The 18219-nt window shown below is 34.9% G+C and overlaps 1 protein-coding gene across 1 annotated transcript in view; it reads left to right on the forward strand.

Annotated features, from left to right (window-relative positions):
* FARSB (phenylalanyl-tRNA synthetase subunit beta) overlaps positions 1-17172 on the forward strand; it is a 72935-nt gene extending 55763 nt beyond the window's left edge. Inside the window, exon 17 of the mRNA XM_031957967.1 lies at positions 16488-17172. Coding sequence (XP_031813827.1) covers positions 16488-16639 — 152 coding nt within the window. The 3' untranslated portion in view covers positions 16640-17172. The remainder of the gene's footprint in view (positions 1-16487) is intronic.
* The last annotated feature ends 1047 nt before the right edge of the window (positions 17173-18219 follow it).

The following is an 18219-nucleotide window of genomic DNA, read 5'->3' on the forward strand; positions in this document are numbered from 1 at the left end:
TTTCAAATGTAACAGCTGGAGGAAATAAGAGGGAGTTAGGTGGTCAGTTCCCATCCAGGCAACTGTCTGGTTGCAAGTTGATTGATTTTTTTCACATTATATTTAGAAATATGTGTGATAGAAAATATCAAGATTGTTTATACCCTACAAATAGAACTTGTAAACATGGACGCTATAGAAAAAAATAATCAGCTAAGACTTTTCACTGTTGGGTTTCAAATACTTAGTATTCAACTCTCAACAAATATTATGTTAGCTGTTGAACTTAATTAAGAGGCAGCTATGATTTTTTACAGGTGTGCCTCATAAAAAAAAACCTAAGTATACAAATCAATGACATATGGGATGATTGGATAAAGAGAATTTTCCCCTGGGGTTTTTGCTCTCCCTCCTCTATCATATTTAAAATAGTATTGACTTGTAGACAGTAAATCAAGAATATATATATTTTTTGCTATGTCAAGGAATCAAATTCTGAAAAGAATTTTGCAGTTTGTACACCCCCCTTTTGCTTGCTTCTTTATAAACTAACATCTCTCTGACATTCTGGGGCAAGCTGAGGATTTTGGATTAGTGGTGACAAACTCAAGTAGAAATGGGGGCCACTAATCTATGTGTGGAGCAAATATTGACCTATTTTCAAAATGCAATATGTATGTTTTACTGTATTTTTATTTTGTTAAATATTTCCCAGTTACCTTTAGATTTGAATTGGCCTGTACCCAGAAGTATATATTTGGCGGGGCATATTTGACTTCTCTTGATTCTCCGAGGTCATTAGAGGTCATCCATTAAATCACCAATTTGTTTGTTTGTTTGTGGCTTTTTGTGAGGCAATTGAGGTTAAGTGACTTGCCTAGAGTCACATAGTTAGGAAGTGTTATGTTGCTAAGGCCAGTTTTGAACTCTTGACTTCAGCACTGGTGCTCTATCCATTGCACCATTTAGTTGCCCCACTCACCAGTTTTTTCCCCAGTTTTTTTGTATAGAACTCTCTTTTATAAAAATTCACTGTTTGTACATGCTCTTATTTACTTCTTTGCTTTCTTTAAATAAATTATATTGAACATATTTTGGGATGCATAAGGTCGTTATTATAATTAACTTTTGCACTGTGCTATAGATGATTTGTGACCTGAAGCTGAACAAATAGTAATTCTGGAAAGTACTCTGGAACTTTCATTCTTAAATTAATCCTTTATGTGACCTTGGTAGCTTGTCATGGAGCTTTCCCCATAAAAGTGGAACAGAGAAGCTGCATCCTTTATCATCCCTAAGCCTCCTGTGCAGTATAATGTAGCTGCTCTTCCCTGCAATTAATTACTGTATCTGAGGCAGGAGCAGCTATGTCCCCTTAGCTCGTTTATTTCCCTCAATGAAATTAATATCTTCATTGACTTGTTAACAAACTTTAAAACATTCTCTTATTTCAAGATTCCCCAGTAAACCTCAGCTCGTTATCCCTCACATTAACTTACTATTATTTTAAGATCTAATTTTCACAACTATGAATGAGAGAAAAATAATGGGTGCAACTTCTTGCTATAAGTTTACCAATGATCTTTGAACTGCTAGAGCCTGGCAGTTTTCTTAGACTGTATTGCTTCTGGGAAAAAATATCAACAACAGTGTATTTTTGATATTTAGTACTCTTTGGCTCTAATTGACTTTTTCCAGTTCATTTTACATTACTCCCCTTCTTTTACAAGAATTACCATTGAAACTAGACTACTTACTGTTCTCCAAATTCATTATTCCATCTCCTGGTTCAGTGCCTCTCTGTAGGTAATCCCCCATGTGGGGAATATATCCCTGCTTCCTCCATGCCTTTTAGAGGCCCTAGTTTCTTTCAGAGTTTCAAGTATGACCCATTCCAAGCCTACCTGATCTCCTCACTGCATAGCCACACTCCAAAACTCTGAATTATCTTGTATTTATTTTATTTTTTTGGTCAAATGTATTTTTATGTAGGAAAAACTTCCTTATGCTTAGAAAAATACAACAGTGGAGTAGTATTCTCAGGACATAACGGTTTCCCATTCAGCTGAAATTCCCCTGGCTTGAAATTTTTAGGTCAAGACTGAGAAGTTGTAATTGAATATTGGACAGGTAGGTCTTGTCAATCTTGAATCTTGGTCAATTTTAGGTTTATGGCTCTGAAACCTCTTGCAGCCCTGAGATTCTGTGATTTTATGTTATATCCCTCCGGAGAATGTAGTTTCATGAAGTCTTAGACTGTTTACGTTTCTGACTTTGTATGTACAGCATCTTGCACCTAATTAAGTGATGAATGTTCATTTTATTGAATTTTCATCTGAAAAACAATGTAGTTAAATTTTGGAGAGACTTATCATCTGAAAATTGGCTCCCAGAAAATGAAATGCTTTCAGTCATTCATGAAAACTATCTTTGGGCGTGGAAGGGTTGTTCTTTGTTATCACTGGTTACAGCTATTGCTAGAGTAAAGGATTTGAATAATTTTATTCTTGCATATTTTCAAATTATTTTTATTGACAAATATATTTTCAGGATATTTGTGTATTATTCCCATAAAGAATCTGTTTTTGAATAGACCCATGTTAGTACAAGTCCACACCTGCTTTCTAATTTGAGTCTTTGTTCTCCTAGGACATTGATATATATATAACATAAGTGGCTTGCTCAGAATTACACAGCCAATATATGTCAGAAGCAGAAATTGAACCCCACTCTGATTCTGAGGATGACTTAGGAGTAATTAATACTCTCTTTAAATAATAAGCTCTGTGATTTTTTTTTTTTTTTTTTTTTTTTTTTACTGAGCACTTGGTAATATAGGAAACAGTATATACACACAAACACAAAAATGATCATGGTCAAATTGGATTTATATGAAGAATACGTGGGTTGTTCAATACTAGAAAACAGCGTAATAAATCATACTTAAAAGACAAACAATAAAAAGCAAGGATTCTCAGTCTTGAAGGAGAACATTTCAACTATCTTCGGAGCCAGACTTGAATACCACAAAGCATTTTTTGTGCAAGGCAAAGCACTGCAAGGGGAAAGTAGCTGAGGTCTGAGTATCCTGGATTCTTAGGTAAAACATTTCAAAAGACTTATGGTTAAAAAAAAATCAATAACTCTTCCTTTAAACAAAAGGCATATTTACAGGCAGTTCAGTTGAATAATTTCTATAAGTAATAACAGATCATCAAAATTTTGTGTTAGTTTTAGAAGCTCTGAAAAGTTAGTGATTTTGTTTTCACGTGGGCTGTAACAATTCTGGCTCTCATTCTTTCAAAGTATGCAGTAGTTTGATTGCTTTGCTTTCCTGATTCGCTAACAAGAGTTTCCTGGGGGGGGGGGAAACACAGTGTATTAAAAAATTGCTTCTCTCATTAATCAGTTTGGCATAATTATGTGATCCTTTTGCCTGTTAAAAGTTTAAGTGACTTCTTCCTTCTCTTCTATTCCACTCCCTATTAAGTGAAAAGTGTGGCTTAAGATGTAAAAAAAAAAATTAATGCTATACCATCATTCAGCTAATAGTTTAGCACTTATAAAGTGTCCATAAAATTAATTATTTTCTTATGTCACTTTCTGTCATTTAATATTCCAAGAAGTTAGAGCTTAGGAAATTTTAATATCAAAATATTTAAGGAAATTATTTCTCTCTACAAAAGAACATTACTAGTTTTAAATAACAGTTTGCTTAGTTCAAATCATTTTTTTCTGCTCTCATTAGTTGTTATATTTTGAACGTTTTAAATAGGTATCACTAGAATTGATCTTAAAGTCAAGACCACTCACTTGAGATCCTGACTTTTGACACTCAGTAGCTCTGGCTATAGACGGATCACTTAATTTATTTGAGAATCATGTTTATTATCTGTAAAATTATAACACAAGCCCTACCTCCCTTCCAGGATAGTGAGGAAACTCTAAATTGCTATATGGAAATGAGTTGTTATTGTGCCAGGAGTCTGGAAAGTTAAGATTTGTTTTTTGTTTTTTGTGTTTTTTTTTTTATTCAGAGATAAGATATAAGAGAGCAGAGATTCAAATCTGGGATTTGTAGATATGGAAGATTTTGGGGGTCTCTGAACTTGGATAAGCAGAAAATTAGTTATTTATTTAAACATAATTGGTTTCCTTTGCAATTATTTATTTTATTTTATTCATTTGAAAACATCATTCTGAACAGTCTGTAGTTTTTGCCTGATTGCCAAAGACATATACAAAAAGATTAAGAACCCCTGTAACCAAGGATAGTCTAAGATGATTAGCTTAGTTGAGGTCACTACATGGTTTTGATTTGGTTTTGCAAGTTGGAGAAAATTCCTCCTTGAAGTTCTGTTCTCTCTTGGCTTCCATAATATACTACTAATTTTTTCATAATTTGAGTGATCTGCAAGGTTCTTTCCTTTTACTTTTATCTTCAACCAGCCAGTGCTTCCAGCTCCTATTCTAGTACTTATCTCCTTTGAATGTAGCAGTAGTTCCTTCAAACTCAACATGGCAGAAACCTGATTTTATTATTTCCCCCCTCAAATTAACTTGCTTTTTTTTCCTATATAAATATATCAAATAAGATTATATACATAAAAGGCTTTGCAAACCTGAAAGCACCATATAAATGTCAGTCCTTAATATTTCTGGCAAGAATTTATTCACCATTTACTCAATATCTTTGATTCTTCTGAGTTCCTCTCACATGTATCCTTTTCTTTCTGTTCCTTTTACCACCCCTCTTAGTACAGATCTTTATTACCACCCTTCTAGACTATTGCAACAGTCTACTTATGGACTCTCTGGTCTTTAATATCTCTGCTTCCTTCATAAAGCTGCCAACTTTATCACATGCACAGAACTCCATTTTTTAAAATGAGTGGTTTTCATACATTTAAAGGCACATGAAATATTATTTAGTGGGACACTTAGCCATCACACACCACACTGCTTATGATGAAAATAAGCAAAAAGACCACTGTAATGGTAATTGCAGTTTGTGTGCCAACTTCCATAGCAAAGAATGAGAAGATAGACAAAGCCTGTTGAGGATCCGAATAAGCCACATTAAGTTAACATTTGCTTTAGTACTTGGCAGTGTCGATTGAAAATTGGGCACAGGGGAAGACTGTGAAAAATATCTTGGAAAATGACTCTAATTTAAGAGATAGGAGTCAAAGGCTTAGGGATGATTGCAGAATAATGAATACTTTATTCAAGAAGAGAATAAGGAGGCAATCATTGAATAGCAGGTTCTGAATAATATCCCCCACACTCACAATGATATTGACTTGACAAAGATAAAACATAATAGAAAATAATCAAATACTTAACGTTGTTGGACTCGTTTCCAAACTGTCAGTTTTCTTAGTTCAGAAATCAAAGTCATCACTAACTTAGAATAAAGAATTTTAAAATGAATATATATGCTAAGCATTTAAAACAGTTTAAGCTTAAGTTATTTAAAGAAGTCACTGATGCTAAAAATTAGAAATGGATAAAATACCAGATGTCCACGTGACTGTCACCATTTCCGATGGAAGTTGAGCCAATATAGCAAGAAATTGGAAACAAGTTGAGTCTTTTGTTTGGAGAATGGCTGATCAAATTTTGGTATGAACTAAATGGAACATATTCCTTAGAATGATGAGTATGAAGTATTTGAAGAAATTTGGGAATACTTGCATATATTGAGACATAGCCAACGAAGCAGAACCAAAAGAATAACGCATATGTTGGCCATGGTAATTTAAAGGAAAACAACACTAAATAGTAACAGAATTCAGATCACTTCATTGACCACCATTGACTCCAGAAGTCTGATGGTGAGCTCCCCCTTGGCAAAAAGTACTATCAGTACTGTATGCTAACAGACATGATCAATATGTTGTCAGTTTTTTTTACAAGAGAGGATTCTTTGGGAGTTTGTATTTGGAAGTGATAGCAATATAAAAAACAGTCACTGAAGCTTTTTTTTTTCCTTTTTTTTTCTTTTCTTTTTTTTTTTTTTTAAATAACCAATGTAAAGTAATTGCCACTCAGAGGTCAAAGAACCTAGAAGCCTTCTCAGCCAGAAAAGAGTATATATCCTTACTAAGTGGAAAGATATAGCAAACAGAAGTAACATTATTTTAGAAAATGAACTTATTTGTTCATTCTTACTGAATAGGATGGGGAAAGATTATTATCAGTAAAGGGGTAAATGGGCTTATAGAAAACTTAGTAAGAATATTAAACTTGATCATCTGAGAGTATTTAAAATTGAAATTCGAAGGATGATAACAAACTATAATAAACTTTTTTTCCTGTGGCACATTACACTTGAACTGTATCATCCCTTTCTCAGGGTACAGTATAAAACAATATATTTGACACAAAAGAAAGCAAAAGTTGGAAGATTACCTAGACTAGACTAAATATACACAAAAGAGGTCTATTCCTGGAGGGTTTTGAGGCTCAGTGAATAAAGAAAAGGGAGAAGATATCAAAAGATTGGGGAGGAGGGAAGATTATATTTGTTGTTATTAAGTCGTGTCTGATTCTTTGTGATCCCGGGGTTACTTAGAATTTGAGAGTTTGAAGATTACCTTGGTGGCCATCCTGTCTAACTCATACACCAAAGGAATCCCCATTATAAAATTACCCAACAAGTGGTTATCCAGTGGAGTGCTTGAAGTTCTCCAGAGAGGGGAACCCATCCCTTGAAGCAGCCAGTTCTGCTTTGGGGTAATTCTGATTGTTAGGACGTTTTTCTTCATATCTGACTTAAATTTGCCTCTTTAAAATTCCCACATTGCTCTTGGTTCTTCCTTTTGGAACCAAACAGAACAAATTTAATGTATTCTCTATAAATAGCTTTTAAAGTAATTGAAGATAGCTATCATGTCCTTCTAGGGAATTTTTTTTTCCCTCTAGGCTATACATACCCCGTTCTTTCAAACAATTCTCATGTCATGAATTGTTCACAGTTGTACTTGTCCTGCTATGGATGCTTTCTAGATTTTAATATGTTTCTTGGACTAGGGTGCCCAGAACTGAGCACAATACTCCAGATGAGATCTGACAATGGCAGAGTACAGTGATATTATCACCTTCCAACTTTGGAAGCCATGACCCTCTTAATGGTAACATTACTATTTTTGGCTACCATATTTTACTATGGCTCATTGAGCTTGCAATACTCTAGAACTCCCAGGTGCTTTGACCAATTGCCTTCTATCAGTGTTTCCCCTTCTAATATTTGTGGAGTTGATTTTTTTTTTTGGGGGGGGGTTCCCAAATACAAGACTTTCCTTTATTAATTTTTGAGTTGTATTATATTAGATACATCTCAGTACTCTAGGTCCTTTTGGATTCTGACTGTCATCTACTGCATTAGCATTCCTTCCCATCTTTGTGTCAACTGCAAGTTTGATGAGTTTACTATCTTTGTCTTTATCCAAGTCACTGATAAAAATATTAAAATAATACAGGACCAAGTCAAAAGTCCTTTGTTATTTCACCCGAGATCTGTCATACCTGTTGACTCTGAATTATCAACAATTACTCTTTGAGTCTGACCATCCAATCAATTTGGACCCTGCTGGTCTTTTAATCTCTGTTTCACCACTTTCTCTATAAGACTACTTGGTCAGAAGCTTTGCTAAAATTTAATTAAACTCTATCCACAGAATTCCCTTCATTTGGTAGTTTACTGGTACTGTCAAGAAATGCACTATCATGATCTATCCTAATGAAATCTTCTTGACTCTTGATAATCATTGCTTCCTCTTCTAGATGTTCACCAACTGTCTCTTTAATCATCAGTTCTGACATTTTCCCAAGAATCAAGTCAAGCTCACTGACCTATATTGGGCAGACTCTAATCTTCTGGGAAAACTAGGATAATTGTCTTTTTCTCATTTGTAGCTCATTTCCTAATTTCCATGAATTCTTCAACATCAATGTGAGTGGTTTAGCATCACATTCAGTATTTCTTTTAGGACCCAAGGATGGGCTTCAACTGGGCCAGGTGACTTGAATTCATCATGGGCTCTCCTCATACTTTTACTGAGAATTGATTTCCTGTTAAAAAGAATTTTGTCAATTCTCATAAATATCAAAATGAAATTAAGGCTATTTCTGAAAAAGAGCCAGCATTTTTTATTATATGTATTGTGCATCCTCATGTAGTTCTATGCTTTGTTTAACATGAATTCATGTGTTTTGTTATCTTTGTACTCTCAGTCACCAAAGTATAAGGCTCATCTCTAGGAAAGAATACTCCCAAGAACCTGATATAGTTTGTGATTTTTTTTTTTTTTTTTAATACAAGCAAAAGTTTCTTTACAGATCTTACTAAAAATCTGAGGCATAATTTTTGTTTTTCTTCCCAGGTTATTTTTACCTTCTGAATCCATTTCTTCCTGTGCAAAAAGAGAACTGTTCGGTTCTGCACACATTGTATCTAGGATATACTGTGACATCTTTAACATGTATAGGACTGCTTGCCATCTGGGGGAGGGAGTAGAGGGAGGGAGGGAAAAAGTTGGAACAGAAGTGAGTGCAAGGGATAATGTTGTAAAGAAATTTTTTTTCAAAATAAAAAAAAATCTGAGGCATATATCCTCATGAATTGGGATTTATTTAAAAATGTATTTGCTGTTGATTGTGATTGAATTTCTATCCATGTCTTCGAAGATATGATCAGCAAATCTTTAGGTGTTTTTGTCACTAAAATTATTGCTAAAAAACTACTTCTTACTAACATTTTAAAATTTCATTTTCAAAATGAACAGAAATTGGTGCTATGTTTAGCCATTAAAGAAGTAGGAATCTAATGGAAATCTCAATAATAATAGCTATTATTTAGGCTATGAACAAACTCAAAAGAAGATTCAAACCTCTAACAACCCATGTGAAAGAACGTTTTATATCATAACTAATAAGAGAAACATAAATCAAAACATTTCTGAGACTAAGGATATTGATGACAGAGTATGTAGAGCATCACTGTACTAGGCCCATCAATTGGGGAATGGCTAAACAAATTGTGCTTCATGGTTAGAGATGTTACTGTGCTATAAGGAAAAAGTAAACATGATAAATACAGATGAACTGATGAAAATGGAAGTAAGCAGAATCAAGAAACTATCACAATGAAACACATAAAACATCATACCTGATTTATGCAAAATTACGATAACCAACCATGGTCTTAGATAAGAGGTATGAAAAAATACCTGTACTTGCCCTACTGAAGAAATGGGGACCCATGGATATGGAAGATAACACTGGACTTTTTAATATGTTTATGAGTTCTGTGGAACTTTTTTATTCTTAAAAATGTATTTTAAGGCTATGTAAAATGTATTATAAGGGTTATATGTTTATGTAAATATTGTATAACTCTGGGAAGAGAGTAAAGGGAAAAATACAGTAATAAATGTAGATGATAAAAAGGTTTCAAAAATTTATTTAAAAGAAGGATAGCTGATATTTTTGTAGCATTTTAAAGGCCAGAAGCAGGGTGGTGTGATATATAGAAAGCTTGGCCTGGAGTTTGAAGACATGGATTCACTGACTCCATATGTGCTAATTTATTCAGTTAGTAGACAATTGAATGAAACATTTTATTCCTTTGTTTTTAGTCTATAATCTGTTCTTGAGAAAAGCCTGCGTTGTATGAAAATACCAATAGGATGATACTGCCCGCCCATCTGCCTTGTGCCTCAACCTCAAGTGATATAGTTTTAGCTGATAGTGCAATTGTTGGGTCAGTACTCTATTTTTTTAACATGTGGATTTTTAAAGTTAACTTATTTTTCATATCAGAAATGGTCCTGTCAACATTAGTGACATCTGAGAGCCTTATTCATCATTTTGCAGACCTTACATTGGCCATCCCTATTTATAGACCAGCATTGTAGGTTCAGCATCTGTTATCACCACCAGTTTCCATTAGTAGCCTTGGGTAAGAAGTCGCCTAGGAAATCCATTTCGAATATATCCCCTTCACAATGGTCTGGTGAGGTTCATTGAATACTAATGCTGTCTTTTTATGATGATACCTTTTTTCCCCTTCATACACTAATTTTCTTTTCTTTCTTTTTTTTTTTTATTATAACTTTTTATTGACAAAATATATACGTGGGTAATTTTTCAACATTGACCCTTGCAATCACTCCTGTTCCAACTTTTCTCTTGCCTCTCTCCACCTCCTCCCCTAGATGGCAGGCAGTCTCATACATGTTAAACATGTTAAAGTGTATCTTAAATATAATAGATGTGTACATATTTATACAGTTCTCTTGTTGCACAAGAAAAATTGGATTTTGAAAGAAGGTAAAAATAACCTAGGAAGAAAAACAAAAATGCAAGCAGGCCACAGTCATTTCCCAGTGTTCTTTTTCTGAACATACACTAATTTTCATATAGATCCTGTTCTCAAATTTAAAATATTTTATAAGCTACTTGTTTGTAAAATTAAAATTCTGATGTAATAAGTAAGAAAATGTAATCTGTTATTCTCATATTCTGAGTTTCTATCCTTTACCCAGTGTGCTGACTTTATTTTATTTTTATTCATTACCATCACTTTAGGGGTAGAAATAGTAAATTGTTTTTGTTAATATAATTTCCAAAACTCAAATTCTAGGTGAAAGTAGGAAATATATCTACTGTCCTAGAAAAGGAGAACTAGTCTTGTGACTTTTATTCTGAAATTTAAAAAACTTGACTTAGGAAAGGAAGTGTAATGAGGAGCAAGAGCTCTGGGCTGAGATGCTGAAACTGCCTTGCCACGATCTCCCTTTTCTGTAGAGTGAGGGGTTGCATTGGTCACCTTTTTAGCCCTAACTTTATTTGGTTCCTTAGGAAGCAGGAAGCAAAGTCTGGTCGAGGTTAAAAGAAAGCAGATTTACAATGTCACATTCATATATAATGTTTAAGTCGTTCTAGCAAACTTTGTTTTCCTTTTGAAGTTTGGAATATTGGGGGTAGAGTGGAGGCAACTCTGTGGTTGTGAGGTGTTGCCCTTCATAATCCATTGGCTCACTTTGAAAATCCAATTTTATATTTAATAATCTTGACAGTGACAGCTTGGGATGTCTGACTCTAGTATTTTTGTTTTAATTGTTTAGTATTTGCACTGTTAATTAACTAATTTTCTCTTTTAAGTAATGTGAAAAGTGACAGCCATGAAAGTCAATTATAGATTTCTTCACACATTTCAGGATAAAGAAATGCTGGAATGATTTTCCCCTGGCTGCAAGGAGATGATTTGTTTCACAGCATGGAGTGTTGGGTATTTCAGTGTGCTTATATAAAGGTGGAAGTGTACTGAGTCAGAGCTCTTTATTTTGAGAGGAAGGTTTGCCAGGTTACTGTATTTAATGGGAATTTTGCTGCAAACTGCCACATTATTAAATGTGGCCACTAGCACAGCACTCCTATCCTAATTCAATGCCATGGGGTTTTCTCTGTTTCATTTGCCTTCGCTGTAAGAGTTAATGACATCTGCAGGTGTGTTCGGATTAGCACTGTAAAGTTTTGTAAAGGCTTTTTCTTTCTTTTGATGTTCAGAAAGGGATGAAAGATAGCCATTGAGCTCAAGGGATTAGGTCTACTATACTTTAAAGACTTGAGGGACCATAAATATTTCACTTCAGATGTAAGTCTGGGGGGAAAAATGGTGCTTTATATTGTTGGAATTCAGTCTCCACTTACAAATTTAAATAATCTGTACAGAAGCACTTTTCTCCCAAACAAAGTCGTTCTGAAATCTGAGCAAATTTAGTACACCCTATTTTGAGGATATATCTTTAATAGCCAGTTCTGCTTTTCCCTTACCATATTCCCAGGGTTTTATTCCCATGTAATGTCTACTTTCCCTCTACTCCTGTTTCTCGTATTTTTTTTTCTTCTTTTTTTTTTTTTTTGCAATCTCAGTTATTCCCAAATGACTCCATAAAACTTCTACTCTGAGAAAAATTGCTCCTAATAGATGCATATCATGTTCAGACTTAGGGTGAATAGGGGGATGGTCTGTTGGGTTTGATGAATTTTATGTTATCTTTTTTCTGTTCCTCAGAGACATTAATAGCAAAAGGATGTCCATTTTGGTGTGTTATTAGCATATGTGGATTCTGTTCCGAATCACTCTAGTTTTTTATAAATATTAATACCTAGAAAAAAATGAGGGAAAAACAATAGAGAAGACCTCCCTATCTTGATATAGACATGGAAGAACTCGGCTTCTTCTTTGGGGTTGGTCAATAAGGATTTTTTCTTCTATGAGTCTTTCTCTTATACTGTAACAAGTTAAAAGGTAATTTAAAAGCAAAGATTTGAAACACAGTCAATATTTTTGCTTCTAAGATGTGTATGTGGTAGGATGGTAGGTTAGAATTTGTGGGTGTTTTTGTTGATTTCCTGATGGTAGATCCAATTGAAATTTTTTGTGAACTGTATGATGTTTATGCTACCATGAAATCCCGTTTATGAATATAGTTTATATTTTCTCTTTAAATACTGGTTTAGTTCATTTTCTTTTTCTTAAGATACTGAGCATCTTAATGAGAAGAAATGACTAAGTTAAACCGTATAACCGAGTAGTCCATTTTCTGAGATAAACTCAAAATTGCCAAGGGAATTAATTTAATAGCCAATAGCATGGGATTTAAGATTCAGGAATTCATAACCTCATGCTTGATAATACTGCTCTGATGCTTTGAGAATTAGGGGCCTACTCAGTTACTTCCTTAAGCCTCAACTTCCGAAGCTTCATGGAATTATAGGAATGAGCATGTGTAAAGCTTTATCCTAACTCAGGGCCTATAATATTACTTTAAAAGAAAGAAGGGTGCAAAAAGAAACTGTGAAAGGTGTTTGGCAACCAGCAGGATGGGGAGCTCACCAAGCTCTTTGAAGGTCAATTAGCCAGAAAATGTGCTAAAGACTAGGTACTGTGTTGGATTACTGGTCAAAGAATTACCCCCAAGGTCATCAAAGTGGTCCTACTGTCTGAGCAAAGAAAGACAATTATAGATGTTGAGGAGATGCTACAAAAGCTTTAATTAAGGGACTTATTTACACCCCACTAAGTCTTAGAAATTAAATTCTTATTTGGGCTAAGCTACATGCTTTGGTCTGGGATTCCATGTAGTATTTCAACAGAGAATACAGTCTTTCTGAAATCTGTTTTATGTGGTAAGCCATTTTACTTGTAATGGATACCAGGAAAGCGGACGATTAAATACAGCTCTGGAAACTAGAAGGAAAAGAAGGCTGTGAGCTAGCTCTTTTTTTTTTTTTTTTTTTTTTTTTTTTTTTTTTTTGGTAGAGAGAAGGATTTTAGAGGAGTTGTAGGGAAGAAGATCTTTTTTTAATATCTTCATTGTCCAGAAATTCTCAGGCTGCCATCTGATGGGTAACAAACAGAGCCTGAACCAGAAGGAAAATCAAAACTACCTTTATTTGTGATTTGAAATTTTGAAGTCTTACCCACCAAATAATATCATTTCACTTAGATCTTTAATTGGCAATTTTATTACACAAATATATTTTTGTTCTCCCTTGAGTTTTACAAGACATGTTTCTTGTGTTATGGTAGGAAAGCTTTCCCTAAACCTTCAGTTACCTCCCATCTATATTTCAAAAGCCTATTCCCATATTTAAAGCATTTCTGACAGTGATAGCATTTTTTTCCCTCCTTTCTGTGTATAGTTTTTAGGATAGGTGTCTAATTATATCGTGATTACAGTATCAGTCAGGCTGCGAGTTGGCTCATGGCACCATGCTACCTGGCATTCTTTCTGTTGACATTAATGAGTCGTGACTCTGACATCCCAGTTCTTCTTCTGGAAATGACTGCTACATATGCTCGCTTTTTGCTGATGAAGCAAGTCTCTTGCCTCTCCTTCTGTGAAGTAGGAAATTTCCAGAAAGCTAAGCTTAGGTTTTATTTGGATTATTATAGTTTTTTTTTTTAAACCAATAATGTGACTGTGGAGGTTGTTTTGACTTTGCTTCAGCTTCTAGCATTGAAATTCTAGTTTGAATGCTCTAAGCAAAAGATACCCTGTTTATTAAAGCTTTTTTTCTTTCTGAGAATGGAGGCCGACTTCAAAAATAATACTTGTGTGCATTTCAATTTGTGTGTGTGTGTGTGTGTGTGTGTGTGAGAGAGAGAGAGACAGAGAGAGAGAGAGAGAGACAGAGAGAGACAGAGAGAGACAGAGAGAGACAGAGAGAGACAGAGAGAGACAGAGAGAGACAGAGAGAGACAGAGAGACGGAGAGAAGGGGGAGGAAGAGAGCAAAGCATCAACTTAGTTATTTAATTACACGCTAAAGTCAATCAGAAATCTGTGAGAAGTGTTCAGTTCCTGGGCCTGTCTGAAGGAGCCAGGGAGATAGAAACTTTCAAGAGCCCTCCCAGCTCTGTAACTGTATGATTGCACTGCCTAATGTGACTATACACAGACTTCATTTCCCAATTTAGTATGGGCATTTTTTGCTTTGTTGGAAGTTGTCTGCTTTTTAATTTGGCCTTTCATCGAAAGGAGTAACACACCATAATGCTTCATTCATTCATTTAACTAATTAAGTAACATTTGCGTTTTACAACAACCAGCAAGTTTCCCCATAATGAATTCCACGTTCCTAGTTATTTATTTCCTGGTAGAATAGCATTTGCTTTTTATTTCATTTTTCAGTGTGGATTAGTATGCATATATAAATAGGACCCTCTAAAGTGGAGTTTTTTTAACAAATTTAATTTAAGATGAAGTTCATTGAAAGTACAAAAAAAGACCTGTTTAATAAACAGCAAAATTGTCTTATTCACTTTTAAAAAGTTAAAACAAAAAATCCTTATAGCATTTCAGATTGCATTAGGAGTGTTTCAGAAATATATTCTACTCCTAAACATAAAATACTATTTACCTTTTGGTATAGTTTATATACCAAGTTTGGTTATACTTGGTTATAGTTTTCCTATTGGATTGTTTTGGTGAGATAAAAGGACCAAAGCTCTCATTTTTGTTCTGCCTCTGACTAGATATCTTGGACAGAACTGTGTCCCTCTCTTAAGGTTCAGTTTACCCATCTGTAAATGTGACTAGATGATGTCAGAGCCCTTCTAAATGCTATTAGCAAGTTTTCTTGTAAACCTAATTTCCCAAATAACTGATCTTAGGACTGTTATTTGAAAACAACCATCTTCATTTTGAAAATGAAGAAAACAGATATTTATTTAAGTGCCTACTGTATACAAGGCACTGCTAAACACTTTACAGATGTTATCTCATTGAATCATATTATCTCATTTGTATATAAAGCACTCATTGAAGATATTATATTATATTGACTATATGACAAATGGCTATATGTAATGTCACAGTGCATATTGAATATTACAATTTCATGCCAATAAAGGTTTCTGGTTAGTCATGAACTGTTGGCCCCTTTTTTTTTCCTAAGGTAGGAGATGAGACAGCTTGAGGAAAATTTCTCCATTTCAATAGATAGCTAAAAAAAAGAATCAGTGATGATAAATCTCCCAAATCTCATTAATTATCTAGTGATTGTAGACTGTTCTGGTAAGTTAAAAAAAAGAAACTACTATTACAATGCCTAAGAACTATTAGTTTGTTTAGCTGCAGCTGTGAAAACCCAAAGGAAGAAGACATCTTTCCTCTTTTTAATAACTTTTTAACAACTTTCCTCTTTAAATAAGAGATGGAACTCAAATGACTCTCTGGGCTGCTTTTCTGCAGTGGTCTCACAGTAGATGTCCCCTTTCTACCCCCCAAACTGCTCTGAAAGCTTTTTTCCAGACAAGGAATGTGGGTCACGTTCCCAGTAACATGGCATGTAATCAGACATGACAGTTCCCTTCAGTCCCGATGACAGTGTGATTTATCTCTGTAAATGTCTTAAGGTAGAAAACAGTTAAGTTTTAGACAGTAAAGACAATAGAGAGAAACCTGTTTTAAAATCTCTGACATTTTCAGAATAGGGATTCTTCAATTTCCTTTCCCCTTCTTTCCCCTGATATAGTTAGAATTAACCAAGAGAGAAAGCAGCATATTTGTACGTAATTACACAACTGATTTCTTCCCTTTTTTGAGTAAGAAATAGCCACTGTCTTCCTGTCAAACATCACCACTTTTAGATAAATCTGGGCATAGGTCTTTGAGGATATCTTTTGACTACACTCCTCTATTTCCTTTTCATTCTTTCCAGGGTTCCATTGAACTGAAACATGGACTTTTGGTTTTCTTATTCCATTTTCTTTCTCACCATTCCTTATAGGGGCTGCTGGGTGAAATCAAAACCACTGAAAACTTTTTTTTTAAATACTAGAAAGTATCAGAGAAATGCCCTCTTCTTAAGGTCAATAGCTTGAAGAAAAATTGCTTTTTAAAAAAGCAAACTTATATTCTCAATGTTAAATGGCTAATGACATTTTTGCCTGGAGAAACATTGATTTTTCTTTCACTCTTTGTTTTTCAGGCTCTGCTTTCTTCCCTGGACGATGCGCCGAGGTCTTTGCAAAGGGTCAAAGTGTCGGGAAGCTTGGAGTCCTTCATCCTGATGTTATTACTAAATTTGAGCTGACCATGCCGTGCTCTGTTCTAGAAATCAATGTTGAACCCTTTTTGTGAAAATAGGGCTATGTGGCGTGAGCCTCCCCAAAAGGCTCCCCCCTTTCTCTTTCTCTGATGTCCTTTAGTCCTCCATAGGGAGCATCCATTTGTGCTTTAATGTTTAATAAAGTAGAACAATAGTGTCTGGCTCCATGAGTAAATATCTTCCTTCTTCTGCAATTAGGGCAGCTTGTACAATATAAGAATGTGGTATCCGGGGATAGCTCGGCCATCAATGTGTAAAGTTTCATTGTTGGGTAAAAGCCCAGCATGTTACCAGAGAAATGTAATAGTGGAGCGCATGATCAGTTCTGAAAATCAGAAATGTTCCGCAGACATCAGAGCCTCACACTGTAACTGATTACTTCTGCATAACAGGAATCTCGTTCTTTTCTTATTGCATGAAACAAGATAATTGATTAGAGCAAATGTTGAACGAATGTGAGCATAACTAAGAAGCTTAGTTTTCATTTTGTCCATTTGTCATTTGCTCATCATTGGGGAAAAAAAAATAAAGCACCCTCATTTCTTGAAGACTGAGTTATCGGATATTTAAGATTTGTATCTGGATTCTCTCCTCATTTGCCATGTGGTAATTACTGCTTTTGAAGTAATTCTGAAGTGAAAGAAAAAACTGAGAAATATTTGTTTTCGCATACAGTGACTTTCCTGAAATCATCAGGTTGGGTGATGCTCCCCTGCGGCACCACAACCTGGCTTTGCTGGAGGGGTTCAACATTGGAGAAGTTTTAAATGAGTGGTCGCAACTTATTTGGACATAAAACATTTGAAAATTGTTTTCTTGTCCTTCAAGGTAGACTTGGGGTTATAATCAGTTGAGATAGGAAGAAATACATTTACATGAAATCAGATATATAATTAAACAATTGGATTTTTCCTTCTTTCCAGGGCAGAAATTAATCTTTTGCTCCTCTAACTGGGAAGTAAGCATGCCCTTTTCCCCCATCCCTCTCTCCTTTCCTTATTCTTGAATGTGTTTTACTCTTGAAGTTCATATTGTGAACTCTACAACTTCTGAATTAAGAGAGTGAGTGACTCTTTCAGAGAATCACGCCTCACCTGGCTGACATGAAACTCATGGAAAACACAGAAGTCATAATTGGCATCTGCAAAAGGAGCATCCCGAAAAGGTAGAGTCTATGTTGTGTTACTAAAGACTCCTCTGAACCTAGAACTAAGAACAGAACCAGAGTCCAAGCCAAACAGCAAGAATCACTCGAGACTCTTAAGTATGCAGTGCTAAAACTTATCTCCTAGCCAGCCTACCAGATCATTGAGCTATCCCACCTTGAAAAGAAAGTACCCAGGTTTTTGTAGCATAAAGTTGAGGAGACTGAGCCCTGTCTCTCCACTCAAGTTCAATAAGCAATTTTTTACTTTAATACTATGTTTTCAGTATTAATTCAGTAATTAATTAAAGGATGGGGCAGCTAGTCGCACAGTGGTTAGAGTTCAAATCCAGCCTCAGACACTCACTAGTTGTGTGAACCTGGGCAAGTCATTTTAACTCTGTTTACCTCAGTTTCCTCCTTTGTAAAATGAGGGAGAGGATCCCTTCTAGCCCTGAATCTCATGAT

The sequence above is a fragment of the Sarcophilus harrisii genome, chromosome 3, assembly GCF_902635505.1.
Source record: "Sarcophilus harrisii chromosome 3, mSarHar1.11, whole genome shotgun sequence".
NCBI lineage: Eukaryota > Metazoa > Chordata > Mammalia > Dasyuromorphia > Dasyuridae > Sarcophilus > Sarcophilus harrisii.